Raw genomic sequence first — 27,478 nt, 5'->3', positions numbered from 1 at the left:
TGCTGTTCACATCTCATTCCCCACCAAACTGGGTGGAAATGCTAGTTAGATGCTTGGCCTTAAGCATGTTAGGAATTCAGTCATTTATGGATTGTAAACAGCCTGTTTTGATAGCTTTTGATTTTGAAATGACTACATTCAAACCACATTGGATATTGTTAAGTCCATAAAAAGCTGCTCCTCTCAACCTCTGAAATGTTTAATTATGGGCAGATCCACTGGCAAATAAGTAAAAGTAGGTACAAAGTAAGGAAAATTATACTCCACAGACTCCTCTTACTCTCTCACCAACCACATCCATTTGCCCAGGTCATCGTTACCTACTAGTATTCTTTGAATACCTTCTACCTTCCTAGACTACTGTTTTAGTTCAGCCCCTCTTTCTTGCCTGGATTACCACCACCTCTTAATTTGTTTCCCTGCTTCCAGTCCCTCTAATGACTGGCACCACTGAAACTACCTTTTCTAAGAAAGAAATGAGGTCATGTCACTTCCCTATGGGTTTCCCATTGACTTTAGTGTAAAGCCCACACTCAGTCACAGACCATATAATAATGACCTGCCGCCTCCTGCCTATGTCTCCAGGCTCATCCCCTTCCCTCATGCATCCTACACTGAGCTCTGCAGAACTATCTGCAGTTCCCCTGATGCACCCTGAGTACTATTCTCTCCATGCCTTCGAACAAAGCTGTTTCTCTGCCTGAAAAATTCTTCTTTCCTTGTCTGCTTGACCATTGCCTATTTGTCCTAAAGGCTGAGTGTAGTGCCCAACTTTTATCCCAGTAATTCTCAACCCAACTTGTGTATTAGAATTTTCTCAAGAGCTTTTAAAAAATACCAATTCATTGAGCCCCTTTCCAGATAATTTAAGTCATCATCTCTGAGGGATAGGGCAAGAGCACCTGTATTTTTTTAAAAGCTCCTTGGGAAATCCTTAAGTCGCAACCTTAAGCCAGGTTTAAGAATTATTGTTCTAGGCTCTCTGACCTCTATCAGAGCACTTAATGAACTATATTGCAATTATTTGCTTACCCAGTTAACTCCCTCATCAAATGGTAAGCTCTTTGAAGCCCAGGACCATGTCTTGTTCATCTTTCATTCTGACCACCTAACGCAGTGCCTGAGATTTGATAGAGGCTCAGATACTGCCAAAGGCCATAGAAAGCAAATTGCAAAGTTCTAGGTCTGTTGAATATCTGTCTTGTGCCAATATGATACTACTGGATCATATTGTAGTCCCTGATCTTCAGATCTTCCTTTATTTTGCTTAGGTGTCATTAAATTTCTATGATATTAATATGGGGGAGTTGACTTGTTATAAAACACTACATAACCTGTAATAATCCCTTTTATATTCTAGTAATGAGTAAAGTAAGCCAATCAATTAAAAATCTTCTTTGCCCCCAAATTAATTTAAATCTTTATAAGGTGTTTGTTTGTTTTTTTAAAATGTACTTTTGAACTAAAAAAGTTTACACAAAATCACAGAATTTGGACTTTAGAAGGGACTGTAAGTAAGCATAAAGTTTCTTCACAGAAGAGGAAACTGGAGTTTAGACATGTTGAAAGGGTATCCAAAGTTCCACAGTTAATTGGGGCTGTTAACAATTAAGCTGAACACCAAAGCCTAGGTATTATTACTACCAGTTCACATTCCAATTTAACTCATATTTTGCCTTTCTTGACCACAAAAATAACAGGCTCTGCAACCCTGAGATTATTAGTTTCATATTCTACCAACTGAGTTAGCTGATGTAATCCAAATTCTGTTTTAAGAAAGTCAGCAGTCCTGTGAGATGTTCCAAGTCAATTGGATTGAACAGAGCAATGAGAACAAAAATCAGGAATATAAAATCTGAGTGTATCACTAACTACCTTGAGCATATCATTTATTCTCAAGGTCTCAGATTCCCAATTTAAAAATTGGATTAAGCCCTAACCGGTTTGGCTCAGTGGATAGAGCGTCGGCCTGCGGACTCAAGGGTCCCGGGTTCGATTTCGGTCAGGGGCATGTACCTGGGTTGCAGGCACGTCCCCAGTGGGGGGTGTGCAGGAGGCAGCTGGTCGATGTTTCTAACTCTCTTTCCCTCTCCCTTCCTCTCTGTAAAAAAAAATCAATAAAATATATTTTAAAAATTGGATTAAGAGAGCATCATTTGAATGTTTTAAAATCATGTATTGTTATTGTTTTACCTCTTCAATGCGTTGATAAGTAACTGAGTATTTTCCTTATTTTTAACTATATTACATTTATTTGTTATTAACTATTCATTAACTAAGGCATGAAATAAGCTAGTTTGCTAGCTAATGGACTTATAACTTAGTGAAAAATGAATCATTTACCATCTCCAAAGTACTGAAACTGTATCTTCATCATCAGCCAGGCTTATCACCTTTCTTTAAGTGCTCTAAATCTTTCAAGTTCTTCAAAACACAAAACTGAAATACTGTAGCTTTTGATTCTACTTTGTTTTTAAGACTTTACTTTGGACTTTAACTTTCACCCATATGACAGTGCAAAGTTATCAGTTAGGTAAGCTGCCTATGCATGGGTGTCTGCATTTTTATAAATCCAGTATATAGATCTCACGTTTGTATGTACCAATTTGCTTGGTTTTTCTTACCCAACAAATCAGAGACTCATTCAAGCCATTGAAACTCCCAAGAGAGTCATTGACAAATCAAATATTGATTTAAATTACAGAGAGGGCTGTATGATTAGAATATACATATATATGTTTAGGGCATCCCCATCTCAGAACCAAATTATTAGGGAAACTGAATTAGTGGTCCAAAAGTATTGGTGGAATTGAAACATCATTATTACAGTTTTTAGACTCATAATATTTCTTTCTAAGAATAAAACTCCTGATACCCTTGACCTTCCTTGGGGAGATACTTTTCAATTTTAAGTTCAACTGAGGAAAAACTGTGCCATCAGCAATCCATTTACAAACCACAATGTTGGGTAGTTTTATTTTTGTGGCTTATCTCATTTATTTTACCTTGACTTTCTATTTACAAAATATTTGTTTATATTTCACCACCCAAAGTTACCTTTTTGCAGTGACCTCAAAGTGGTTAGTAATGCTTGTCACACTTCTTTCCTAAATGAAATAAGGCCAACAATAGCCCGATGCTTTCATCTTTAGTCTAGAATTGCAGGAATCAAAGAGGACAAGTGACAGCATGCAATATTATGCCTTACATGTTTAGATGAACCAGAAAATCTAGCTTTAATATTGTTTGAGTGAACTATGGCAATCTTAGGCAGAGGCTTCTGCAATCTGTTACATGCTAAGGCAAATTTCTAGTAGCCCCTCGGGCACCTTGGGAGGAACCTGTACTGCTAGCAAGTCAAAGTCCCCATTGCTTCATATGTTCTGTATTTAGTCATCAAATATTAGGAAAAGGGAAGAGAACAAGGTTCTGTATTTGAAAGGGATACTTGCACTGCAACAAATCAATCCCACAGGAGATACACAGACAAATATGAAATGTAACTATTACATGATGAAATGAGATTTTTTCAGAACAACTGCTTCCTTCACAAATTAATTTATGCTTCCTAACATTTAAAACTTTTACTAGAGGTTCATTTTCAAGGTAAAACACTGTAAAAACATTCTTATAAACTATATTTCCTCCAATTATAAATCAACTTGAGAGGAAATAAGATTATTTAGATCAACAAAATAATTTTCTTTTTCTATATTTTGCTTTTATAGAGACAAAAATATCTTTTTCTAGGGTAGCTGGGCTCTAAGCTAAGTCTGATGACCTGGAAACCAATAATTAATAATAATTTAAGAAACACATACTTCTGATTTTAAAAAATTCACTTAACTTTAACTCATGTCAGTTGCTAAACTGGGGCTACCTTTTCTTGACTTGTGTATACTGAACACTAGGAATAGAAGGCCTAGTAAACAGAGCCCTTTTAAGAAATCAAATAGCTTTTGGGCACTTAATGTTACCTTTCCATTGAACAAATCTCATCTTCCTTTCCCTTATCTCATAATTCTTTCCTCTCCTAGCAAATTCTGTCCTCCTTCCTTATAGTTACCCTTTCTTGAATTAAGGGAGGAGAAATACCATAGCTTTTTAAATAGAAATCACTTTTTTATTTTCCTGATTTTCTTCTTTTACCAGGTAAGCGCCCATATAAATAAGTAGCGACCTTGTGCATTTGTAAATTGTCAGGACACATATGGAAGAGTTTCTCCATCTTGTGAATATCAACATGAGATGATGCAGGTAGTATTAAAGGTATACATTACAGATCTCAAAAAAGAATAAAATCTTTAGTAATGGTGGAGAGAGATAAGACTCTGTAAAAAGAGTAGGACTAATTGCTAACCTATCAAGACACTAGCTTTACCTATGGTACCCAGATCTATCCTTCCTTGATCCATTTGGTAGGGAGATAGCTGATCTCCATCCTCTGGGTGAGTACCTGATCAAGGCCAAACCAATCAGAAAATGCCACTCTGCTTGCCCTAGTAAGTGCTTTGGGGATGGACACAGGACCTTAATCTATGAGTCTCAAGATTTTGTCTCAGGACCACCTTACACTTAAAAATTATTGAGGACTCCAAAGAGCTTTTGTTTATGTAGTTTATATCTACTGATATTATATATTAAAAAATTAAACTATAAATATACAAACACATTCCATTAAATATCCATTACACATCACACAGCTTCTGGAAAATTGCACTGTATCTAATGAAAGTATGAGAGTGGAAAGACAAATAATGCCTTAGTATTAGTATAAAAATAGTTTTGACCTTGCAGACCCTCTGAAAGTATCTTGAGGTCTCCAGGTGTCCCAGACAGGCTCAAAACCTACTGATCTAAATTGTAGCCTACAGAAGCCAATACCATCCAAGTTTGCCACCATGTACAAAGAGCTGATGTGACAATTAAGTCAACAAAGAACAAAGCATAGCTGAAAGATGGCTTCTTGATGACATGGTTTCAGAAACTGAAGGTAGCCAACCCTGAAGTTATACACATGTCTGGACTTCCTAGCTGCCACCGAATTCTTTTTGGTTTAACCTAGGATGAGTTACTTGCAACCAAAAACATCCTTATATATCTGGGTTTCCAGATGGGGACCTCAGAGGAAGAGAGTATGGGTGAAAAAAAATACAAAGGACCAAAATAATTATTTTAAGCAGCAATCTGCACAGAACAAATAGAATATCAAAAGCACAAGGAAAAGTTCAAAATTATTTTAAACAAGGGAAGATATGGGAAAACATTGTCCTACTTGTTCCCAAATCAGTGCCATCAAACTCCATGGGCAATTGAGGTAGCTCAGCTTCACTTCACTAGAAGATAACGAAAGCACAATGTCAGTTTCTTTAGTAAGAATGAATAAATTTACCTCACCAGACTTTGGAAAATTCTAATTTAGAAAACTACTTCGAGGGGCAAAACATTAGGCTACTTAGGTCAAATGTTAAAAATGTCTCCAGTATTCTCTAGACTATAGTGCTATATTTTTTCTAAAAGTGTATCCAATTTCTAAATCCCACCTCTTGAAGAAACCTTTGAACCTTCATTTCTGACAGTTGAATTTCTAAGTTATGTTTTCATGCCTGTACACAGTAATCTATCACTGCCTATACTGGGCTGAATAGAGTCCCTCAAAATTTCATACCCAGCTCTACCGTTATAATGAGATCTACTTGGAAATAGGGTCTTTACAGATATAATTAGTTAAATAAGATCATACTAGATTATAGTGGTCCCTAAATCCAATGGCTGGTATCCTTAAAGAAGGGCAAATACACACAAAGAAGGTCATGTGAATGAATATGGAAGCAAAGATTGGAGTGATGCAGCTACAAGTCAAGGAATGCTGAGGATTGCTGGAAACCACCTGAGGCTGGACAAAACAAGGAAGAATTCTTCCCTAGAGCTTTCACAGAAAGCATGGCTTTGAGATACCTTGATTTTAAGCTTCTGGCCTCCAGAAACATGAGAGAATAAATTCCTTGTTTTTATGTCACCTAGTTTGTGGTACTTAGCTTTAGCAGCCCTAGGAACTAATACACTAATTCAGCTAGTTTAAAATTCATCTTGGCTATAACCAAGCTACTTTTGGGGGAAATAATGGGTTAAAATCAACCAGAGCTTCACTTGGTATTTATTGTGCTAAATACACATAACAAAATTTACCATTTAAAGATATACAATTCAGTGGCATTAAGTATTACATTCAAAATGTTGCTTGCACCCATTTTTAATCAAAGCAGTTTTAGTTGTGGCCATAAACCAAACAGGAAAGAGATAGAGTGAAATGAGCCTTAGAGAAAGAATAATCCATCACCAAATTCGTTCTTGCTCATATCCAGTGCTAATGAGGAGAGTCTGACCACAGAAAAACAAGTAAGCTTTTGCCTTATTTATATTGAAATTGTGATTAACCACAGAAAACTAAAGTACTAGAAAGCTAAGTGTAAATATACCATTACTGGGAAAAACTGATACTTCAATAATTCATTTCTACTGATAAAGTTTCATCTTCATAATGAAATCATTATGAAAGCCAGATGTTTACCTTTTATGTTAACTCTGAGTTAATGCAAACTCCTGTAGTTTTCATTATTAAAACCTTAAGAACTGAGAGGATAAATCCTTGGGTGCTTCCAATTCTTTACATATAAACTCTCTTTTACTGTGGTTCTCCCTTCCACCATGTCCCTGAGACGTGTCAGTATTTAGAAATGGTACTCTCTTCCTACAGTCCAGAAAATTTTCCTTGTTATAAAACCTGATTCAGGATGGATTTTGAAGAAATGTCGCATTTAACAGGAGTAAAAAAGCATGTGCACACTGCCATGTTCATTCAATAACCAGCAAAGGAAAAAAAATGTGACGGTAAGATCACTGGGTTTTTCCTGTGTAAATTTTGTAATAGCTTGCTAACCTCGGCAGAGATAAATTCATTTGAGGAAAATTGTTGGGAGACAAGCATCTATTATAATTGCCCATTTTAGTCCTAATATCACTTTTTATTTCAGCAATTTTAGTAGTTTTAGCAAACAATCCTCCATATACTTTATAAGGCTGAATTCATATTCAACCTTCCCAATTACATCTTAATGAAGTTTGTCATTAACTACTTTTATACAGATAGCCCCTTGTTTTGTTATTTGTGAAACAAGTGTCAGTTTCTTCCATGAATAATTATAGCATTTCTAAGTTGAAAGGGTGCTTTAGTCTATCACTTTACTTAAAGGGTGCTTATTTAGTCTACCACCTCATTTAAAAGATGAAGAAAAAGGCCCAAACTTGTTTAAGATTACAGAACCTATTAGTGGTTTAGAATTTAACTAAAAATTCAAGACATTTAATCATTTCAAACTTGAGGAAACTGTAGAGAATAAAGATAGGTTAGGGAGGTAACAATGTAACCAACTATTTGGTCTTCATCTTTAGAGATAAAGAAAACTTCTCTTGGACATACTTTCCCATAAAGTTGTATATATTCCATTTGAAACTACTTAATCCGTTGGCCACCAGGCTCTACCGAGATAATTATAGGAAACTAGAGGCCCGATGCACGAAATTCATGCAAGAGTAGGCTTCCTTCCCCTGGCTGTTGCCTCTGGCACCTGGGACACAGGCTTCCCTCAGACCCAGCTTTGTCCAGAAGGGCGTCAGGAAGGACATCTGGTCTAATTAGCATATTATGATTTTATTATTACAGATGGGTTCACCATTCTGGCTTCGATTTTTAACCCACTGTCAAAAAATACTAGCAATACACACACTCAAAATTTTTTTACTAGTTTATTTTATCCCACCTCAATTCCATCCATCTCCTTTGTACTCCATTATTTAACGTGAAATACATAACAATGTGAATCAATTAGAGGATAAGTCCATGTTCCAATTGGAACAATAAACTCACAGCCATCAGACTGACAGATTTTAATTGTGTACAAACGGTGATTACACATTTTGGACACTTTGCTTTTCATTTCTAAACTTCTCAGGTTTTACCACGGCTGAGAACCAAAGGAAAAATATATACATATGTGTGTAAATAACTTTTAAATGCAGCCGTTGAAAGGGGTAAAAGAATAGTAAGAATTGATATGAAATAGCAGCAGTTGATTAATAACACATTGTATGAAAACACACCTGGGGAAAAAAGTAACAAAAGCTCTTTTCATGGTCATCTCCCACAAATACTAAAATGAAACTCAGGTGCCATGGCCTGGGTTCTATTTCCACTTTTCTGGCAGGGTTCGGGTGGGAGGAACACCTTCGCACCAAGACTGGTGCTTTTCATTTGAAAGCAGAGGCCGTGGCGAAGAAGCCACACAACCAAGGGCTGGCAGCAGGAGGAAGAGCAGCCAGGTATCTGCACTCGCGTGGCTCCGCTGCAGATTCCTGAGTTCAGGAAGGTCGCCCCGTGGACACACTTGGACCCGGGTCCTGGAGCACCGCAGCAGGAGGAGGAAGCCAGGGGGAAGACGAGGCAGGACGGGAGACCTCCTCCTCCAAGGCCCACGGCACCTTCTCCGTCCTAGTGGCCGCCGTTCTGCCACCCACGCAGCTTCCTACGCTACCTCCAGGTCCCCTGGCGCCTTCCCGGGGTCGGCCGGCAGTTCCTGGGGGTTGCGAGGAGCGGCCCCAGACGCTAACTCCTTCCCAAACCCGCGCCGGAGAGCGCCCCGCAGCCCAGCCAAGCCGGCCAGAGGCCCCGCCAGCGCGGCTCGGCAGGGGATTGCTTCTGTCTGGCGCTCGCGGAGGCGGCGTTCGGGTCTCGCGCGCACCGCGCCGCCTGCTCCCAGCCAATCCCGCGCTACTCGCGTGTCCCGAGCGTCCCCCGTGCGCCTCGGGCAGGGCCGGTCCGGCCGGCTCCCGGCGCTCCGCCACCGGCTCTTCCTCCTCCCCTCACTCTCCACGAGTTCCACGCCTCGCGGTGTAGCTCCGCCCCGGCCCCGAGTCCGCCCCCGCAAGCTCCCGAGCGCGTGCTCTCCTTTCCCTTCAGTCTCTCGCTGTCCAGCCGCCCGGGCTCTCGCGCTCGGCAGAGCGGCCTCGGACTCTCCGCCCGGACCGACACCTCCGCGCACTCCCCCTCCGGCGGCCACAGCGTGTGCCCCTCGCGCTCGCCGCCTCGCACCGGCCTCGGGGTCGCGCGCCCGGACTCCGCCCCGTCCCGCGGACTCGCGCGCTGCCGGCGCGGCCTCTCCCGGGCGCAGGCGGACCGGCCGCGGCCGCCTCCCCCTCCCTCCCGCTCACCTCGCGCTCGCGCTCTCGCGCGGTCCCCGGCTGGCGCGCTCCCGGCCGCGCGCTCCGAGCTCCCGCTTCTCCCGGCTCCTGTCAGTGCGGTGACTGCGCTGGGAAACATGGCGACCGAGGGGATGATCCTCACGAACCACGACCATCAAATCCGCGTCGGAGTCCTCACAGGTAACCGGGAGGAGAACGGGACCGCCGCCGCCGCCGCCGCCCCCGACGTGCCTCGGGCTTCTTGCCGGCGGTGACCCTGCTCTGCGGCCTCGGGAGGAGGGCAGGCTGAGGAGGGGGACAGGAAAGGGGGGCGTTTTACCACCGCGGAGCTGCTGGAGGCTGGGGTGTTCCCGTGCTCCCACCCCTCCCGGGAGCAAGTGCCGGTCCCGTGGGATGTCAGGCCCCGGCACCTTCGCAGCCCAAGTCCCTGGCCCTCGGGGACCGAGGGGCCGGTGCGGCGGGCGCTGCGGGGTCCTGGCTGCCGGTGCGGGCGCGGGATCCCGGCTCCGCAGTCTGGAGCTCGCCGCTCCCGCCGGCCCGCGCACTTCCTCCGCCAGCGCCGGTCCGGGAGGGGAATCCCGAGCCCACCCCCTCGCGGCCCCCTCCCCCCCTCGAGTGGCCCCGAGCCGCTCGTGCCCTGCTCGCCGGAGGCACGGGCCGGGCACGACTTGGGTGTTCAAGAGGCGGAACTCTGCCCCTCGAGAGCCGGGCATCCCCTCCGCCACCATGGGACACCCCTAGTCTCCCCCGAGAGGTGGGGGGTCGGCTTGCACCCGGACCTCGGAAAGTGTCTGCATTCCGCCTTCCTGAGCGGAGGGCCCTCTGCCCGCCTCTTGGTTTCCTTAGAGTAAAGGTGTAGAGGGACCGGCTGAGCCTGCGGCTGGGGATCCAGCCCCCTTCACTGGAGAGAGGATTCCTCCACTTGGGCTCCTCGGTCCTCCTCCCTTCTGGGACCTCCCCCCCCCCCCCCCCCATGGTCCCGAAGCTGGTGAGGAGCACACTTTTCCCGGGTCGCGCTTCCCTCCCTCGCAGAAACCGTGTGTGCCCCGCACGTCTGACTCCGTTGCGCTGTATTTGGGTAATCTCCCTCCGTTGCTGCAGGGCACGACTTCCGAGATGAAGAGCCAGCCAGTTTGTAGGGGTTTCTGCTGTGGCTCTGTAGTTGGCCAGGCTTCTGTGTAATTGCGTGGCCAGGCGGGGGTTAAAGAACTATATTTAGAATCTGAGGGCTTAGTCGGGAGTGAAGGAAATCCAAGATTTACTGTTGTGATTTCGGAAAAAGGAGTGATGTAGACAGGAATCCTCGTGTGTGTGTGTGTGTGTGTGTGTGTGTGTGTCCCCTCCCCGATTCTTTTTAATTTTTTTCTCTTGTCAAATATTGACAGGTTGAGACGGTGCTCGAGGAGGGACTAAATTGAATGAGACTTGCTTTTATTATTAGGTTAAAAAAAAATCTCTCTCGGTAGATAGTGCAAAGCTTAATTGAACTGCTGAGTTTTATGACAAGGAGATATCCATGACACTCTTTACACTCTTTTGCGCAAATGGATTGCCTTTTCCTGGTTTTCTTTCTAGATGTTAATGGTGATTTATTGAATTTTCCTAATAGCCTCTTGGGTGGAGAAACTGGTCTAAACCTATTGCTGGGAAGGGAATCCCCCCAAATCAGAAGATGAGCTGTCCTTCCTTTTTGGTGCTGAAACTTGCCATATGCAAAGATACAGTTATATCTCAGAATTGTTAGAGTTCACATTGCTGATTTTCAAAGAATCTAATCGTGGGGTGTAAAAGTGTATGCTCTATATCAACTTGCACTTTAAATTCTAGCCATGTTTTGAAAATTAGTAGAGTAGTAAGAGTGAAGCTTAATAAATTCCAAAGTATGTCAACTGACCATGGAAATGAAAGGTCATAGATGTTTTAAAGTTAAGTCATAGAGATTTTTTAAAAAATTGTTTATTTAAGCTTTCCCTAATAGTTTTACTTATCAAATCATCTTACTTGGGTCAAGTGACATAGTTGTACAGAATACTTTGAAAGATTTGGCCCTTATCCATATCCCTACAGTACAATAGGAATAAGATTGATATGCAAACCACTAACAATGTATGTAATTATTTTGCTAAAATTGTCTAAATAAATTACCTATGCATATGAGGGCTAAATGTAAAAGGAATCCCATATTCAGATGGATTAGGAGCAAATGTGATTACCTGTAGGCAGAATTTAATACATTTACCAGAGGTTAAGTAGAAACTGACATTTTTAAGGGTAGTTGAAACTCAGTGGCAACCTTATAAATGAAAATGTTGCCCTGGCCAGGTATCTCAATTGCTTAGAGCATGGTCCCCATATGCCAAGGTTGGGGGTTTGATCTCCCATCAGGGCACATACAGGACTCAACCAATGAATGAATAAATAAGTAGAACAACACCTCTCTCTCTCTCCCTCCACCTCCCCTCCCTCCCTCCTTCTTCTCTTTCTCTCTAAAATACAAGCCAAATAAATAAGAAAATGTTGGTTGGTGAGGATGAGGCTCTTGAGCAGAATATGAGAAGCCTAGGTGGAATAGGTATGGGGCATAGGCAGAATGTCAAGGAGAGAAGAGAACTTTGCAGTGGGATTAAAGAGAATCTGGAGACACTGTTTCATGTAGTTTGGGGGAAAGGCTAGGGTCAGGAATAAGGATGTAGCTGAAGGAAAAAAGTAGAAGTTGCAGATTTGGGAGAAGTGGTAACAGAGGGTAATAATGGATTTTTGAAGTCAGAAATAACTCTGAGGTTTTTACTTGAAAAGTTATTAATATGAATATTGTCTACTGTGATGGAGCCTGGAAACATGGAGAAGAATCAGATGAAAGGGCACCAGCCTTCAGTCTGCAAGTAGTGGATTTTATTACAAACAGCTTAATATTTATGTTCTTGATATTCCAGGTTATATTGTGCAAAAAACTCCCCTATAATAATAAAGCTATGTTGTGCAATTTTTGTGTCTTGTAGAACTTCAAATGTTGCAGTTTTACTGTGTGAAATTACTCTTTACCGGACTTAAGCACTATGATTTTATACTTAAGAACACTGAGTTAAGATACCACACTTAAAACTGATTTTATGAGTTTTAATTTGCAGCTCTCTTTAAAGGTGAAGGACTTATTTTATAAAATATCCTCTGCATGGTTCATAATAGGGATTTTATGTATTCTCAGTGGCAACGTTATAAATGAAAATGTTGCCCTGGTCGGGTAGCTCAGTTGGTAGAGCATTGTCCCCATGGCCCGCATGATCTAAATCTGTTTTACAGAGGTAGTAGAAAGTATTGTCTACCCAAGCACACATGTGGTAGTATTGTTGTGAAACTGTATTGTAATTTCTAAATTTTTAATTTTTATGTGACATTTTAAATTTTCTATTGCAAGATAATATTTGTACCATGAAACTTTTCATCTTCTAGATGTTTTTGTAATCTTCAGCTCAGCTATGAATTTGACAGCTATAGTATATAGTCTATTGAAATGTCTCATCAAATGAATTAACTATTAGAATTTTAAAAATATAGTGGTGGGAAGGAAAATATTTAGTAAAGGCGTTTCTTTTTTACTTGATATTTTGAATTATTTAGGGCTTGGAAATCAGATTATAATAATATAAATGGATATTTTAGCTATATTAATTAATTTTTATCAGAAAAATTGGGAACATTTCTGTATATAAAATAGGTTATCATGGAAACATTTTATGTTGAACATTATTGACCATCTCTAGGAACAATATTGTTGTCAATAACTATCTTATGATGATTTGCTATAAATAAAGTATTATAGGTCTTTGGTGACATAAGACCTAGTTTTCAATATATCTGTTTCTAATGTTCTCTACTTCTATTGTTGTTTATAACAGAGATAAAAGATTATAGGATGGATGAATAGCATGAGGAAAACAAACAAGTATCTGCTTTTTCAAAACTGAAAGAAGATGTGGGGCAGATGTAGGATTTTTTTTTTGATAGCTATAGTAGTAATTATACTAGTACTTACAGTGAGTCTTAATTATTACATACAAGGGTAACTATATTTTAAATGTGTCACTTTTTACCTAATTTTTTCTATTTCTAATGAAGCTGTTTATCAAGGGAGCATACTAGTTCTGCTACAAAAGTTTCTCTGCAATATCAGGAAAATAATGAATATGTGTGTGGTTAATATAGAATGAGACAGATTATGTTCCATTGGGTATTTAATATCGTATTAGCTAGCCACTGCTAATGTTTGCTATCAAAGCACTTAGCTAAAGATGATAATTCATTACCTGAATTTTCACTAACAGTGGCGTGGATGAGAAGTGATGCAAATATTTAGCAAAGGGCATTTTAAAAACTAATACTTTTTCTCTAGTAACATACATTTTTATTGGGCTAAGCTGTAGATTTATAATCAGTAAGAGTTATTAGAACAAGATATGACTAGATAATAGAGATAAAAGACTAATTGTAAACTAGAACACCTGAAATATTAGTTACTTGTAGGGAGTATTTCAGCCATTCAAAATATTAAAAAACCAAATTCTAAGTCAAGGAGATGATAATCATGTAACTCTGGACTTGTTTAAGCATTTATTTTATTGTGTTCCTTAAGCTTATACCTGTGCGTTATAACTATCTATGTTGTATTTTGAAAAGCCCATTTATTGATGAGGATATCTAAATATATCTTTGTTTTTAAGTAGCCAAATTACTATTGCAAACAAAATCTAAATCCTTCCAAATGGAATTGTGTATTCTGGCAGACATATCAACATTGATCTATATGACTTTTGTTAAAAGGAAGCCTATTTCTTAAACTAGGTTGTTCTTTCATGAATTTTGGATTGGAAGCAATATATTAGAGAATTAAAATTTTAGTTAAAGTAGAAAATCATTAAATCAACACTATCATCACTGGCCAAAGACTTTATAAACTACTAGAGGCCTGATGCATGAAATTTGTGCAAGAGTTGGCCTTCCTTTCCCCAGCTGCCAGCACCGGCTTCCCTCTGGCACCCGGGACCAGGCTTCCCTCGCAGCCCCGGCTTCGTCTGGAAGGTCATCCAGAAGGATGTCTGGTCTAATTAGCATATTACACTTTTAATATTATAGATGGGTACATAGGTTGTTACACATTAAGAGTTTTAACTATATTAAAAACATATTTGACTTTCACTTTAACTGAGATATATGGTGGAGAATCAGTAATATGTTATTGAGGAGGAAATGACTATCAGTCCATTTTTACTCTTATAGATGATAGATTCATTGGTAAGTTGAATTGGATGCTTTTTTTGAAACTGAGTAAAACAGGTAAAATCTATGCTTTGCTCCTGGAAATAGGATTGAAGAACAACATAGCATATTTGGGATTTGAGGTGTTAAAACAATACTAAAAAGAAAATAATGAAACCACAGGGATTTCTTTTTTCACATCTGGGAAGAGAAGATAAATTAGGACGAAGAAAAGATTATTTAAACTCCTTAAAAGTAATTGAGACTGTAGTTAATATGAATAGCATGCAATTCTTACTTAATTTTTGAATGACCTCCCAAAAAGCAAATATCTAAGTATTGTCATGTAGAAATTCTGTTCAGGTTGTTTAGTGAGTTCATAAGTGAATTTGTATTTAATTAATTTTAACTAAACATGTAGGACTTCTTGAAACTTTTGTAATTAAATAAACAGTCCCAACAATTTTTACAGTTGTTTTGCCAGTAACTATACATTTTGAAAGAATGAAATTTACTGTACTTTAAACATTTACTAATATGAAAAATAAAGGAGCAAGGAAATGAGATTTGGTGAATGGAGCATTACACAATTTGTGTCCTGCTTCTCAAATTGAGGTACATGATACTGTGTTAAGGGATACTCTAAGGATTCTTTCTAATCCTTAGATTCTAAATGATGGGAACAAACATAATAATTCTTTTTAAGTGTTATTTTTAATTTTTTGAAAAGGAAACTTATTGTGGTGACATTGATTAATAGAACCAAACATAATTTTTGAAGTATATTTTACTTGAGACTGTAATTTAAACCACTTTAATATTAGATAAGCATGAGTAAATTAGGTACTGAGTGTAGAATGCATGAGCTTTTAAGATAAAATCTGGAACTTCAAAGACAGTTCAAGTGAGCCCATTATATAACTCCAGACTTCATCATTCTTTTGTTTTTGATACTTTGGCGCGCACACACACACACACACACACACACACAGAACATTTAAGGAACACTGGGTCACACAACACTAGAAGACTCACTTTCTAATGATAATCTGGCCAGTAAACTTTTTATAACCTTGAACAATATTACTTAACTCTGTCTCTCAACTTTTCTCACCATTAATACAAAGGAATCATTTTCTGAGATCACTTTAAGTTCTGGGACAATATATGTTTCTATCCTTTAGCATCTTGGCCAGCTGGAAGGAGATATATAGAATATCATGCTTAGTTAATTTTTTTGTCTTTACAATGGAAATTGTTATGGAGAAGAGGTAAATTATACATAAAGATGCAAGAAAATAAGAAATGGAAGAAAAGATAAATGTTTCAGAGATCAGGTGCTGTCAATATAAACTAAGGAAAAGTATTTAGATTTTCTTCAATTTAGAAATTTTTGTATTAACCCTTTTTCTGTTACCAGTAGTGTCGGTCTTACATTTTATTTCAAATTCAGCTCAAACCTCACTTCCTCAGCAAAATCTTTTCTCTACAATGATGTCTTTCTTTGTTTTCTTTCTTTGTGTTTATAAATTGTTGTCTGTACCCTGCAATCATGTGGGAGGCTGCAAGATGCAGTTTGTTGTTGTTTTTTTTTTTAAAAAAAAGGACTTTGGAGTCAAACAGACTTGGATTTCACACTCTGGTTTGCCCTTGATAGTGGGAAGTCATTTAACCTCTCTGAATTCCAGTTTCTTTCTCCAAAATGAAGCTGGCAATACTTACTTTACAGAGTTTTAAGAAATAACTGAGATAATGTATGTGAAAATGCCTACCATGTATGTCTATATTGGAGTATCTGTTCGGTAATCTTCCTTTTCTTTTTGTATGTTCCTTTGGGGCAATTTGCTAACAGCTTCATGTACAAACATCTTATTTAAAATAGATTTTAAAGTTCTTCAAACAGGTGATCTCTTCTTTACTTCTTTTGTGCCCTTTCACCATAGCACCTAGTAATGAAGTAGTTGCATAGGAGATGTTTAATATAACTGTTAATAGGGTGATTAATAATGTGTATTTGAGACATTTTATAATAATGTGTATTAGAGACATTTTATACTATCAAATCTAACATAGTACCTCTTAGTTGATAGTCATAGTCTGTATGAAGATTATTTTAGGATAATATTTATTTATTTATTTATCTATGTGTTTTGTTTTATTTTATCATTTATTAAAAATTTTAAATTATCTTTATTGTTGAAAGTATTAGATGTCCCCGTTTTTCTTCTTTGACCCCTTCTAGCCTGCCCCACCCCCAAAAATGATATCTTAAAAAATGAAAATTTTAAATTATAGGTAAAAGGAATTTTAAAAATGCTATTATTTATTTGGAAGGTTAACTGTGATGGTCAAAATAGCAAAACACCATAAAATAGGAGTCAAAAGTTGTACCTCTTCTATCACTTTCAAGACACTTAATTACAGTTTACCTGTTTATCCTTAGCTTTGAATGGGGGAATTATGCTTACCTTATATGGTTATTGAGAGTAAGGAAATACTTTATTTAATATTCAGCACCTACTGTGTGCCAGGTTATGTGCTTAAGTGAGGGATACAATAGTGAATAAGAGACACAAGACCTTATGTTCATGGAGCTAACATGAACACAATATTTAATTAGGTTGGATATTGACAAATACATGCTTAATTTATGTTGCATTTCAAGGAATAAAGTACTTTTATCTTTTATTATTTTTATTTTTTTAAATATATTTGTATTGATTTCAGAGAGGGAGAGAGAGATAGAAACAGATAGAAACATCAATGATGAGAGCATTGATCAGCTGCCTCCTGGGGATCGAGCCCACAACCTGGACATGTGCTCTGACCGAGAATCAAACCGTGACCTCCTGGTTCTTAGGTCGATGCTCAACCACTGAGCCACGCTGGGCCAGGCTCTTTTATTTTTGATGCAGGTAAGTATAAGCACTAAAGTAATTTTCAAGCCGCTTTTGACAACAAATTTTTAAACCATTACACAGTTCCTCCTTTCTAAGATAGAAAATATTTAATGAACATAATATAATTATTTCTGTTCAAACAGGTATAACTAATTATAGGTAACATGTATTGGGCCTATATATGGTATAAATGTATTCTATTTGTTCTAACACTTTGCATATGTTATTCAATCCTTCCTCTTACTCTGCCTGAGAAGTGGAGAAGTAAGTAACTTGTTCAAGTTTATACCAGTGGCAGTGCCAGAATTCAAGCACAAGTCTGACTGTACTCTCAATAATTATATTTCTATATTTTATTTTGAATATCTCTTATTATGAAGTGGGGTAGTATGGTTCTGTACTGTATTTGCTTTTCAGTTGTGACTTTATATACTTGCCCTTCCCCTTCTAGTTTATAATCTGCAATAGCCATCGGAAGAAGCACATACACTACCTTGCTAAGAATTATATATGGTAGATATCACCTTCAGTTAGACTTGAAGTGAGGTCTAAAGAAAAAGTATTTTCACTTTTGGGTTGGGGGCATCAGTGGATAAATGGGTTATTATTTATTAATTTAATTATTTTTTTGTACTTTGAGATTTCAGGATCAGGATTAATTGGATCTTCCTGATGCAGAATATGTTAATAAAAATGCAGAAACTTATGAAAAGTAAGAGAGCAAGTACAGTATGAGTGCCAAGTATAAATGGAATGTTTCCTTTCATTCTCTAAGTACTGATAAGTTCTTTTTTTAAAAAGAACATTAAGAAAAAAGTATACTTGTCCTAGCTGGTTTGGCTTAGTGGATAGAGCGTTGGCCTGCAGACTGAAGAGTCCCAGGTTCAATTCTAGTCAAGGGCATATGCCCGGGTTGCAGATTCGATCTCCAGTGTGGGGCATTCAGGAGGCAGCCAATCAATGATTCTCATCAATGATGTTTTTTTCTTTCTCTCCTTCTCCCTTCCTCTCTGAAATCAATAAAAAAAATATAAAGAAAAAAGTATACTTGAATAAATTAATCTTTAAAGTCTAATTCAAGGTTAAGAATGTTTGAATATCTTGGAAACAAGAAATTAAATAAATATTTTCAAACATAAAAAAGGATGCATCATTTAAGTGATTACTCTTCCCCTTCCACCTAACAGTCAGTACTAAGCATTTTGATTCTAATGCAAATTTAAAAAATTATGCCTTGGTAAAATTAATATCTATACAATAGGAGTTACTTTTGAATTCACTTGCAAGTAGAAAAACTCCTGAATTCTTAAGTCATATTTTTAAAGACTTACTAGAGTGTATTTGTGCATTGTAAAAAATGTAACACTACAGAAAGATAAAGTGTGAAATAAATCCCTACCACCTTACTTCCCCAGTCTCTCTAGTGTTAACCACTTTTAAGATTTTTGTTTTTGTTTATTCTTCTGTATATAAGTATATATTTGAATTTGCACATGTGGAATCAGACATTATATCTTCCTTTCCTCCCCCTCAATCAATAAAAAAATATATATATTTTTCCTAATCACTCACCATCTGTTTTTTTCTTTCTTTTTAACCCCCTGCCCCCCAATTCATTGATCCTCTCTACCCACACCTGCCCTTCACCACACTGTTGCCTGTGTCCATGGGCTATGCATATCCTATATAATAAAGAGGTAATATGCAAATTGACCATCACACCCTTGCACAAGATGGCTGCCCCCATGTGGTCAAAGATGGCTGCCACAAAAGGGCTGGCAGGGGAGGGCATTTGGGAGCAATCAGGCCAGTGGGGGAGAGTAGTTGGGGGTGACCAGGCCTGCAGGGGAGGGCAGTTGGGGGCAACCAGGCCTGCAGGGGAGGGCAGTTGGGGGCAATCAGGCCAACAGGGGAGGACAGTGGGGGCAATTGGGCCGGCATGGGAGCAGTTAGGCATTGATCAGGCTGGCAGGGTAGTGGTTAGGGGGTGATCAGGCTGGCAGGCAGGCTGGTGAGCGGTTGGGAGCCAGGAGTCCTGGATTGTGAGAGGGATGTCTGACTGCCAGTTTAAACTGGCAGTCGGACATCCCCTGAGGGGTCCCAGATTGGAGAGGGTGCAGGCTGGGCTGAGGGACAACCACCACCCCCCAGTGCATAAATTTTGTGCACTGGGCCTCTAGTATGAAATAATTGTCCAAAAGGTATTATAATTTTTCAAGTATGATTAGGCAAAGAAAAAAATTAACTGAACAGCCCTTGTGTGGAATAAGTCTATATAATTATCTAAAACAATAAAAGGGTAATATGCTAATTAGACCAGACATCATTCCGGAAATCCTTCCGGACAAAGCTGGGGCCAGAGGGAAGCCCAGGTCCTGGGTGCCTGCTGGCGGCCGGAGGGAAGCCAGTGCTGGCAGCCAGGGGAAGGAAGGCCTACTCTTGCAGGGATCTCATGCATCAGGCCTCTAGTATGCATATAAGTTACCTGATTAATCTCTCACCCCCACTCACCCCTCTTTTTCTTTTTTATATTAAAATATTGGCTAACTATTATTATCATACTCAGAAAATCTATTATAGCAAAGACTAGAAAGACCAGTCTTGATTCTGTTACTACTATTATGGGGAAAGAACACTAGATCAATTTCTATTTTGGATTTTTCCAGTGGGAGTTTGATATCATTATCCATAAAAAGTAAAGTACAATAGATGCTCTCTAAAATCTCATTCAACTCTCAAATTTTATTAAACCCAGTCTCAGGAACATACCTCATGTTTACCGTTCTCTTATTGCTTATATTCATGTTATCTACAATCTATTAATGACAGCAAAATTATTGATCTGAAATGCTTTCCTTCAAACAGGAAAAATTGCTAGAAAAAGACAGATATTTATACCAAGTATAAATGGAATAAATGGCTGTTACTTCCACTGCATAATATGTGCAATTTTATTTCATTCAATGTCACATGCTACAGGGAGTTCAAATTGCAAAATGCTTAAGATTTAGAATAATTACATGCATGTAAGGGTAATAACTGATTCACACAATCAGGCTTGTAAGACTAATAGTGATTTAGAGGTATTTGAAGTATTACCTTTTAAAATTTTAATTATGGTAATATACCAGAGATCTGGAAAGCAAAGTTAGTATTCTTCCAAAAAGTTATTATTTTGCTGTTACATGTTTAAAATAAAACTATTGCAAAAATAAGACATATATCTTCATTGAACAATATTATGTTTTAGGTTCACACAGATACAGCAGGTCCTCCAATAACATCATTTATTTAACATTGTTTTATTATAACGTTGATGATAAAAAAAATCAATTCTGGGTTGGGGCCACTATGTGTGGAGTTTATAGATCTCCCCATGTCCACATGGGTTTCCTCTGGGTACTCCAGTTTCCTCCCACATCACTAAGATGTGCACATTAGGTGCATTGGTGTGTCTAGACTGTCCCTGTCTGTGTGAATCTGAATGTGTTTGATGCTCCCTGTGATGGAATGGCATCCTGTCCAGGGTTGGTTCCCTTCTTGCATCCTGAGTTCCTGGGGCAGGTTTTGGCCACCTAAGATTCTGAAATGGAAGAAGCGGGTTGGAAAATAATTATCTACTTGTTTTTATCAATCTTTCTTAAATGTATGTACGTATAACTCATATTTGTTTGATTGTTTAACATTTGAAGGGTTTTGGTCTTTATTTAGAAGTTTGATGTTTTTGTTACCAGAAATATGCTGTAGGAACTTAATTTTTGTTTATATCAATTAGCCTATGGTAAAATTGATTTTGTTATATGTCATTTCATTAAAATCATAGTTTCCAAGAACCTATCCATGATGTTAAGTGAGGACTTACTGTACCCAGAATAGATTAGACTACCTGAGTTTATATCTAAGTGAAGTTTTTAGAGTTACTTAACTTCTCTAAACTTCAGTTTTTCTATCCATGAAATGGGGAATACCAATGCCTACCTTAGATAATTTTTGGAAGGAAAGCTTGAGAGTCATTGAATTAAGTTAATACTGGACTTGGATTTTCCAATTTTCTTCTACAGATGGATCTGTGAAATAATATTAATTTTTAAAATTGTCAATTATGCATCATAATGAAACACTTATTTCTTTCTGATTCTTAATGCAATTCAGAAGTGAGTCATATCCAATATGTGAGAAACTTGAAATGGAAGTACCCCTACCCCCATAGTTGGAATTTTTTTTCATATATTTTATTGATTTTTTTACAGAGGAAGGGAGAGGGATAGAGAGTTAGAAACATCAATGAGAGAGAAACATCGATTAGCTGCCTCCTGTACACCTCCTACTGGGGATGTGCCCCACAACCAAGGTACATGCCCTTGGCCGGAATTAAACCTGGGACCTTTCAGTCTGCAGGCTGACGCTCTATCCACTGAGCCAAACCAGTTAGGGCAATAGTTGGAATTTTTAAGTAGCTAAATAGTTAAGGATCTGATTTTATTATTAGGTTTGTTTTCCTGTCAGTGATTAATATATCAGTCTGACCATAGCCTGACTTGTTAACAGACAGTATAGCCCAGTTTAGTATTGACTTAGTCCATTTGGGTTGCTATTACAAAGTGCTATACTGGGTAGCTAATAAAAGGTTGGGAAGTCCAGGATCAAGGTACCAGTAGATTCATTGTCCAGTGAGTGCCCACTTCCTGTAGAAGCTGTCTTTCCTCTGTCTCCTCACGTGGTGGAAGAGGGGAGGGAACTCTGTGGGGCTTTGCTCTCATGACTATCACCTCCCAAAGCCCCACTTCCAAACACCATGATACTGGGTTTCAACATAGGAATTTTGGAGAGGGGTGTACAAACATTCAGTCTATTACAAGTATGTACCATTTGACATGCTTTGCATTGTGTTGAGCTACAGCTATGACAGGCTTATCTTGGAGATATTGCAGATTTGGTTCCAGACCACTGCAATAAAGTGAAGACCATAGTAAAGTGAGTCACATGAATTTTTTGGTTCCCCAGTGCATATAAAAGTTATGTTTACACTATATTGTAGTTTATTAAGTGTGCACTAGCATTATATTGGAAAAAAAACCAAAGTGCATACCTTAATTTAAGTTAATACCTATTGCTAAAAAATGCTAGCCATCATTTGAATTGTAATCTTTTTGCTGGTGCAGTCTTACCTTCAATTTTAAAAATACCCCTCAATATCTGGAAGCAAATAAGGCAAAGTGCAATACAATGAGATATGCCTGTAAATATTATAGAATTGACCTTTAATTGTGAAGAATTGGCTGTAAAAATAGGTTTACATGTTAAGTTATTTATATATTAAAACACTTGTCAAGTACTGTATGATGGGGTTTACCAAACTGTTTCTATAAAGGGTCAGATAGTAAATATTTTAGGCTTTTTGGGCAATATGATTTCTGTCACAGGTACTCAGCTTTGTCCTTATAGCATGAAAGCAGTCATAGACAACATGTAAATGAAATGTGTCCCAATAAAATTTTATTTGCAAAAACAGATGGTCGGCCAGATTTGTCTAATCTGTGCTCCAGATCACAGTTTTATGTTAGGAAAGTATAATCCCAAGTTACCTGCATATGAATTGAACTTTCATGTCAGTTAAAATTTACATTATAAACCACCACAAAATTTAGTGGCTTAAAACTACAACTTAATCTCTTTCACATATCTGTGAATTAACTCAGTGTTTTTGCTTTAGGTGGCATTGTTTGGGGTTCTGGTATAGCTGTAGTCACATGGAATTTTGACTAGAACTATTGTCCAGGGCCTTGGTCCTCCTATATGTGGGTTTCTCCACGTGGCTGATTCATTAGCATCAGAGTATGATGGCAGGGTTCCAAGAAGTATTCCAAGAGCAAGCATTGTGATAGTGAGGAAGCAGAAGCTGCCAGACCAATTAAGGCTTAGACCTGAAATTGGCACAGCTTCACTTCTGCCATTATTCTATTGGTCAAAATAGTCACAGGGTCAGCCCAGAGCTATTGTGGGAAGAGACTAGGAATACTAGGATGCATGGTTAATTGGGGATCATCAAAGTAACAGTTTATCACAGGATCGTTTTCATTGTGACAGTTCAAATTGAATTAGCTTTAGTAAAGGGGAAATTTACTATAAGGGTAATGGGATGTCTATCTCACAAAACCTAAATATGGGATTAGGCTCTACGAATATTGGATTTAGGGTTTGAAGGTCTTCTGGATTTTCTTATATTTGCTTCATTCTGTAAGCCTCATTTTCTCATACCATAGATCTGCCTTTCCACATGGAAAAACTGCCATTGACAACTCCTGCATTGTTTATATCTTCCCGTTTTAGCCATTCAGAGAAGGACTGACTGTATTTTTACAGTTGTGTCTCTAAAATTTTTTGAGGAAGAACTTTGTGCTGAACCAATTATTTGTGATCAGAGCATATAAATTAAGTTGTACCAACCCTGTAGGAGCAGGGTCAATGAACAGAAAAGTGATGCTGAATATATAACCCCCAAGTAATTCACTTGCCTCCTCCTTAACCATCTATATATGAACATAAAATAATTTGTTTCCCCATTGTAGACCTAATTTACTTCTTTCTTCAGCTATCTGCCTTTGGCTGTTTCATTGTTCTGCTGGAGAGTAGGCTAAAGTAAGGGCTGGAATTAGTTTACTATCTTGAATATTCATTGTAATTTTTTCTTGATTTGAGTAGGGAACAGCAGCATTTAGTGTCTACTATTTCACTTTGCCACCGTTAACATAGAATCAGATATGAAGGTGATCTTACTCTGTGGTTACTGATTTTCCAGAGTTGATTTGGCTGATCTGGCTGGCTGAGTGGGTATATCCTTCCTTTGGAAAGGGCCTACTTGTATACAGGAAAGCAACTATAATACAGAATGAAATAAGAGCTATAAAGGAAGTACAGGCAGCATACTGTGGGTGTACAGAGAAAGGAACAATTAATTTTGACTGAATGGCTGTAGGAGGAATGGTATTTTAAATAAGATAGTGTTTGAGCAGGGCCTGGAAGAATGAATAATCCATCCTTAGAAACACAAGGAAAGGTAATCTGGATGTCAGGTTTTTTTGGCTGCTGAAGGGGTGGCACCAGAATGTCTAGGCTAAAGTAGATGAGCTTAAATATAGATGTTGGGAATTCAGGATAAATAGCAGCATGTACTTATCTGACTTTAACTTTTTTTTCCATTAGAATTACAAGATCTAACTTGGTTTTGCCACATTCAGGCATTAGGTATCTATATGGTAGTTTGAAATTTTAGAATTTCATTTTTTAATGAAACAGTTTATCTCAAAGCCTCAAATACTTTGATATAGAAAGAACTTTAAAGATTATCTGTACCAACCCCCTCTAGTAAGTAAGGAAACTAAGACCCAGCTAAGTGATTTATTTAAGGTTCCACATCTAAATGATAGACTTAGGGCTAACACTTGGGCCACCTTATTCCTAGTCTTTTGACATTTAAAAAAAAATTTACAGTGTATCCTCTGTAGTAAGAATATTTATTAAAATTTACATCCATTTGAATTACCTGCTGTAACAGTTTTTAAATTTGAGATATAACATGCATGCAGTAAAGTGCACAGATGTTAATTGTACAACATGATAAACTTTTCATATGTATAGACCCTTGTAAGTACCACCCAGATCAAGATGTAGAACATTTCCAGCATTCTGGAATCTTCCTACATACCATGTACTAGTCAGTATGGACTTCCTCTGCCACCCCCAAGTAATCACTGTTCTGCTTTTATCCTCAAGGATGAAGTTAGTGTGTTCTTGAACTTTATATAAATAGGATGACTTTTGTCATTCATTATGTTTATGATATTCATCCATGTTGTGTATAGCAGTTATTCATTCCCTCTATTGCTGTGTGGTATTCCATTGACTGAATGGATCATTATTTATTCTTTTGTTAATGCCTCTAGTTTTTTGAATTGCTTCTGGTTTTTTTTTATTATTGTGAATATTCCCATGTATTTTTTAATGAATATATTATCTCATTTCTAGGTGTAGAATTGCTGGGTTGTTGCTTCCCCTAAAAGTTGTACTTCTATCCCCACCAGCATTTCAGTTGCTCTACATTCTTGTCAAAATTTGGTATTGTCAGTCTTTTTAAAAAAAATTTATTTTTATTTATTTCAGAGAGGAAGGGAGAGGGAGAGAGAATCATTGATCGGCTGCCTCCTGCATGCCCCACACTGGGAATTGAGCCCAAAACCCAGGCATGTTCCCTGACCAGGAATTGAACCGTGATATCCTGGTTCATAGGTCGACGCTTAACCACTGAGCCATGCCGGCTGGGCGATATTGTCAGTCTTTTAAATTTTAACCATTCTGGTCCATGTGTAGTGGTTTCTAATTTATATTTTCCAGATGAGTAATGATGTTGAATACCTTTTAATATTTTAATTTTTAGTATATTTTTAAATATGCTATCTTTGGGATTTGTAGGACTTTTTTATAATTCCTAATAGGTGAACTTCGGAGATATATGTATGGCAAATATCATCTCTCAGTTTGTGGCTGATCTTTTCACTCTCTTAATGGTGTCTTAAATAATAATTCTTAATATTAATGCTCAATTTATTACATTTTCTTTTTATATTTAGTATTTTTATGTGTGTCTTATTTAAAAAACTTTTGCCTACTGCAGGATCATGAAACTATTTTTCAAAATTTTCTTCTAAAAGCTTTATTGCTTTTCCTTTTACTTGCAGTTCTAGGATGCATTTCAAATTAATTTCTGTGAATAATGTAAGGTAGAGAAAGATTAAGAATTATTTTTCAAACATGCGAGTATCCAGTTGATCCAGCATCCTTTTTTGAGAAAACTATCCTTTTCCTTCTGGATTTTAGGGTACCTAAATCAGATGGATTTGTTTTTAGAGTGTATATTCTGTACAGTGGTCTGTTTTTCTATACTTGCACTATTTGGTTCTTTATGGTTTCCATGTAGTTAATTTTTCAATTAATCTGTATTATTTGGTTTTTAATATGAATATTTCCTTAGCTTCTTTATTTTCCTTTTGTTTTAAGTTCTTCAAAAAGCCCTATTGTTTCATTTGATCTTGATTATGAAGGTGTTGATATAACTTAGTACAAATTAAAAATATTTGACTATCTAAAAGCTTGCTTTTTAGGATAATTTACTTTCCTGAACTTTCTGGGTTTTTAATGTTTGAAAAATCACATGGAATTATGATTTATACCAGGATGGTGTATAATCAAGGGCAGAAATGGGGACAGAAATGAAATTAAGATTAGGTTCTGTAGAATGGCTAGTGCAACAAGTGGACCATGACTTTAATGATGTCTTAAATTAGGTACAGGCCCCAGTAGATTATTGGATTTTACCTGTGTTTTGCTCTTTTACTGTCATTTATATAGTTAGGGAATCATAGACTTTCAGTGTCTGAACAGACTTTAGAAATGATCCTAATAACCTCACTTCATTCTGTTAAAATGGATATTCAAGGATTTTATTCACACTGAGTTGAATAGATAAGTGATAGATACTTCCAATGCAAAATGTTATGCAAGAATACAAAGTACAATATCTATCTATCTATCTATCTATCTATCTATGGTACATTATAAAGGTTTCAATAGTTCTTAGCCAATAGGGCGGGGAAGAAAAAAAAAGGACACATATGTAATACCCTTTGTAATACTTTAAGCAATAAAAAAAAAATAAAAAATAATGATAAAAAATAAAAATAAAAATAAAAATAAAAAATAAAATAAAATATTGGAATAATAGTGGATTCAGAAGTTGAAGGATAAATAAGTCACTCGTTTAAAGACAGAAAACAGAAAACAAAATAAGGTTGTGGTAGCATAAGCACTTAATCTTTCTTTCTTTCTTCCTTCCTTCCTTCCTTCCTTCCTTCCTTCCTTCCTTCCTTCCTTCCTTCCTTCCTTCCTTCCTTCCTTCCTTCCTTCCTTCCTTTCTTTCTTTCTTTCTTTCTTTCTTTCTTTCTTTCTTTCTTTCTTTCCATAAGCACTTAATCTTTCTTTCTTTCTTTCTTTCTTTCCTTCTTTCTTTCCTT

At 37.8% G+C, this 27,478-nt stretch overlaps 1 protein-coding gene across 15 annotated transcripts in view; it reads left to right on the top strand.

Annotated features, from left to right (window-relative positions):
* Positions 1–9,240: 9,240 nt before the first annotated feature.
* The window catches only part of GPHN (gephyrin), a 452,278-nt gene continuing 434,040 nt past the window's right edge, over positions 9,241–27,478 (top strand). For 4 of the 15 annotated variants that reach the window (XM_070418183.1, XM_070418108.1, XM_070418094.1 and 1 more), the window contains exon 1: positions 9,242–9,438. In XM_070418183.1, coding sequence (XP_070274284.1) covers positions 9,375–9,438 — 64 coding nt within the window. In that variant the 5' untranslated portion in view covers positions 9,242–9,374. Of the gene's footprint in view, positions 9,439–27,478 lie in introns of all 15 variants that reach the window. The other 11 variants (XM_070418156.1, XM_070418146.1, XM_070418117.1 and 8 more) reach the window with 6 other exon arrangements.

This window comes from Myotis yumanensis, unplaced genomic scaffold (genome assembly GCF_028538775.1).
Source record: "Myotis yumanensis isolate MYYU_CA2020_CCGP unplaced genomic scaffold, mMyoYum1.0.hap1 SCAF_1, whole genome shotgun sequence".
Lineage (NCBI taxonomy): Eukaryota > Metazoa > Chordata > Mammalia > Chiroptera > Vespertilionidae > Myotis > Myotis yumanensis.
The sequence above is the reverse complement of the archived record's forward strand: the minus strand, read 5'-3'. Positions and strand labels throughout refer to the sequence as shown.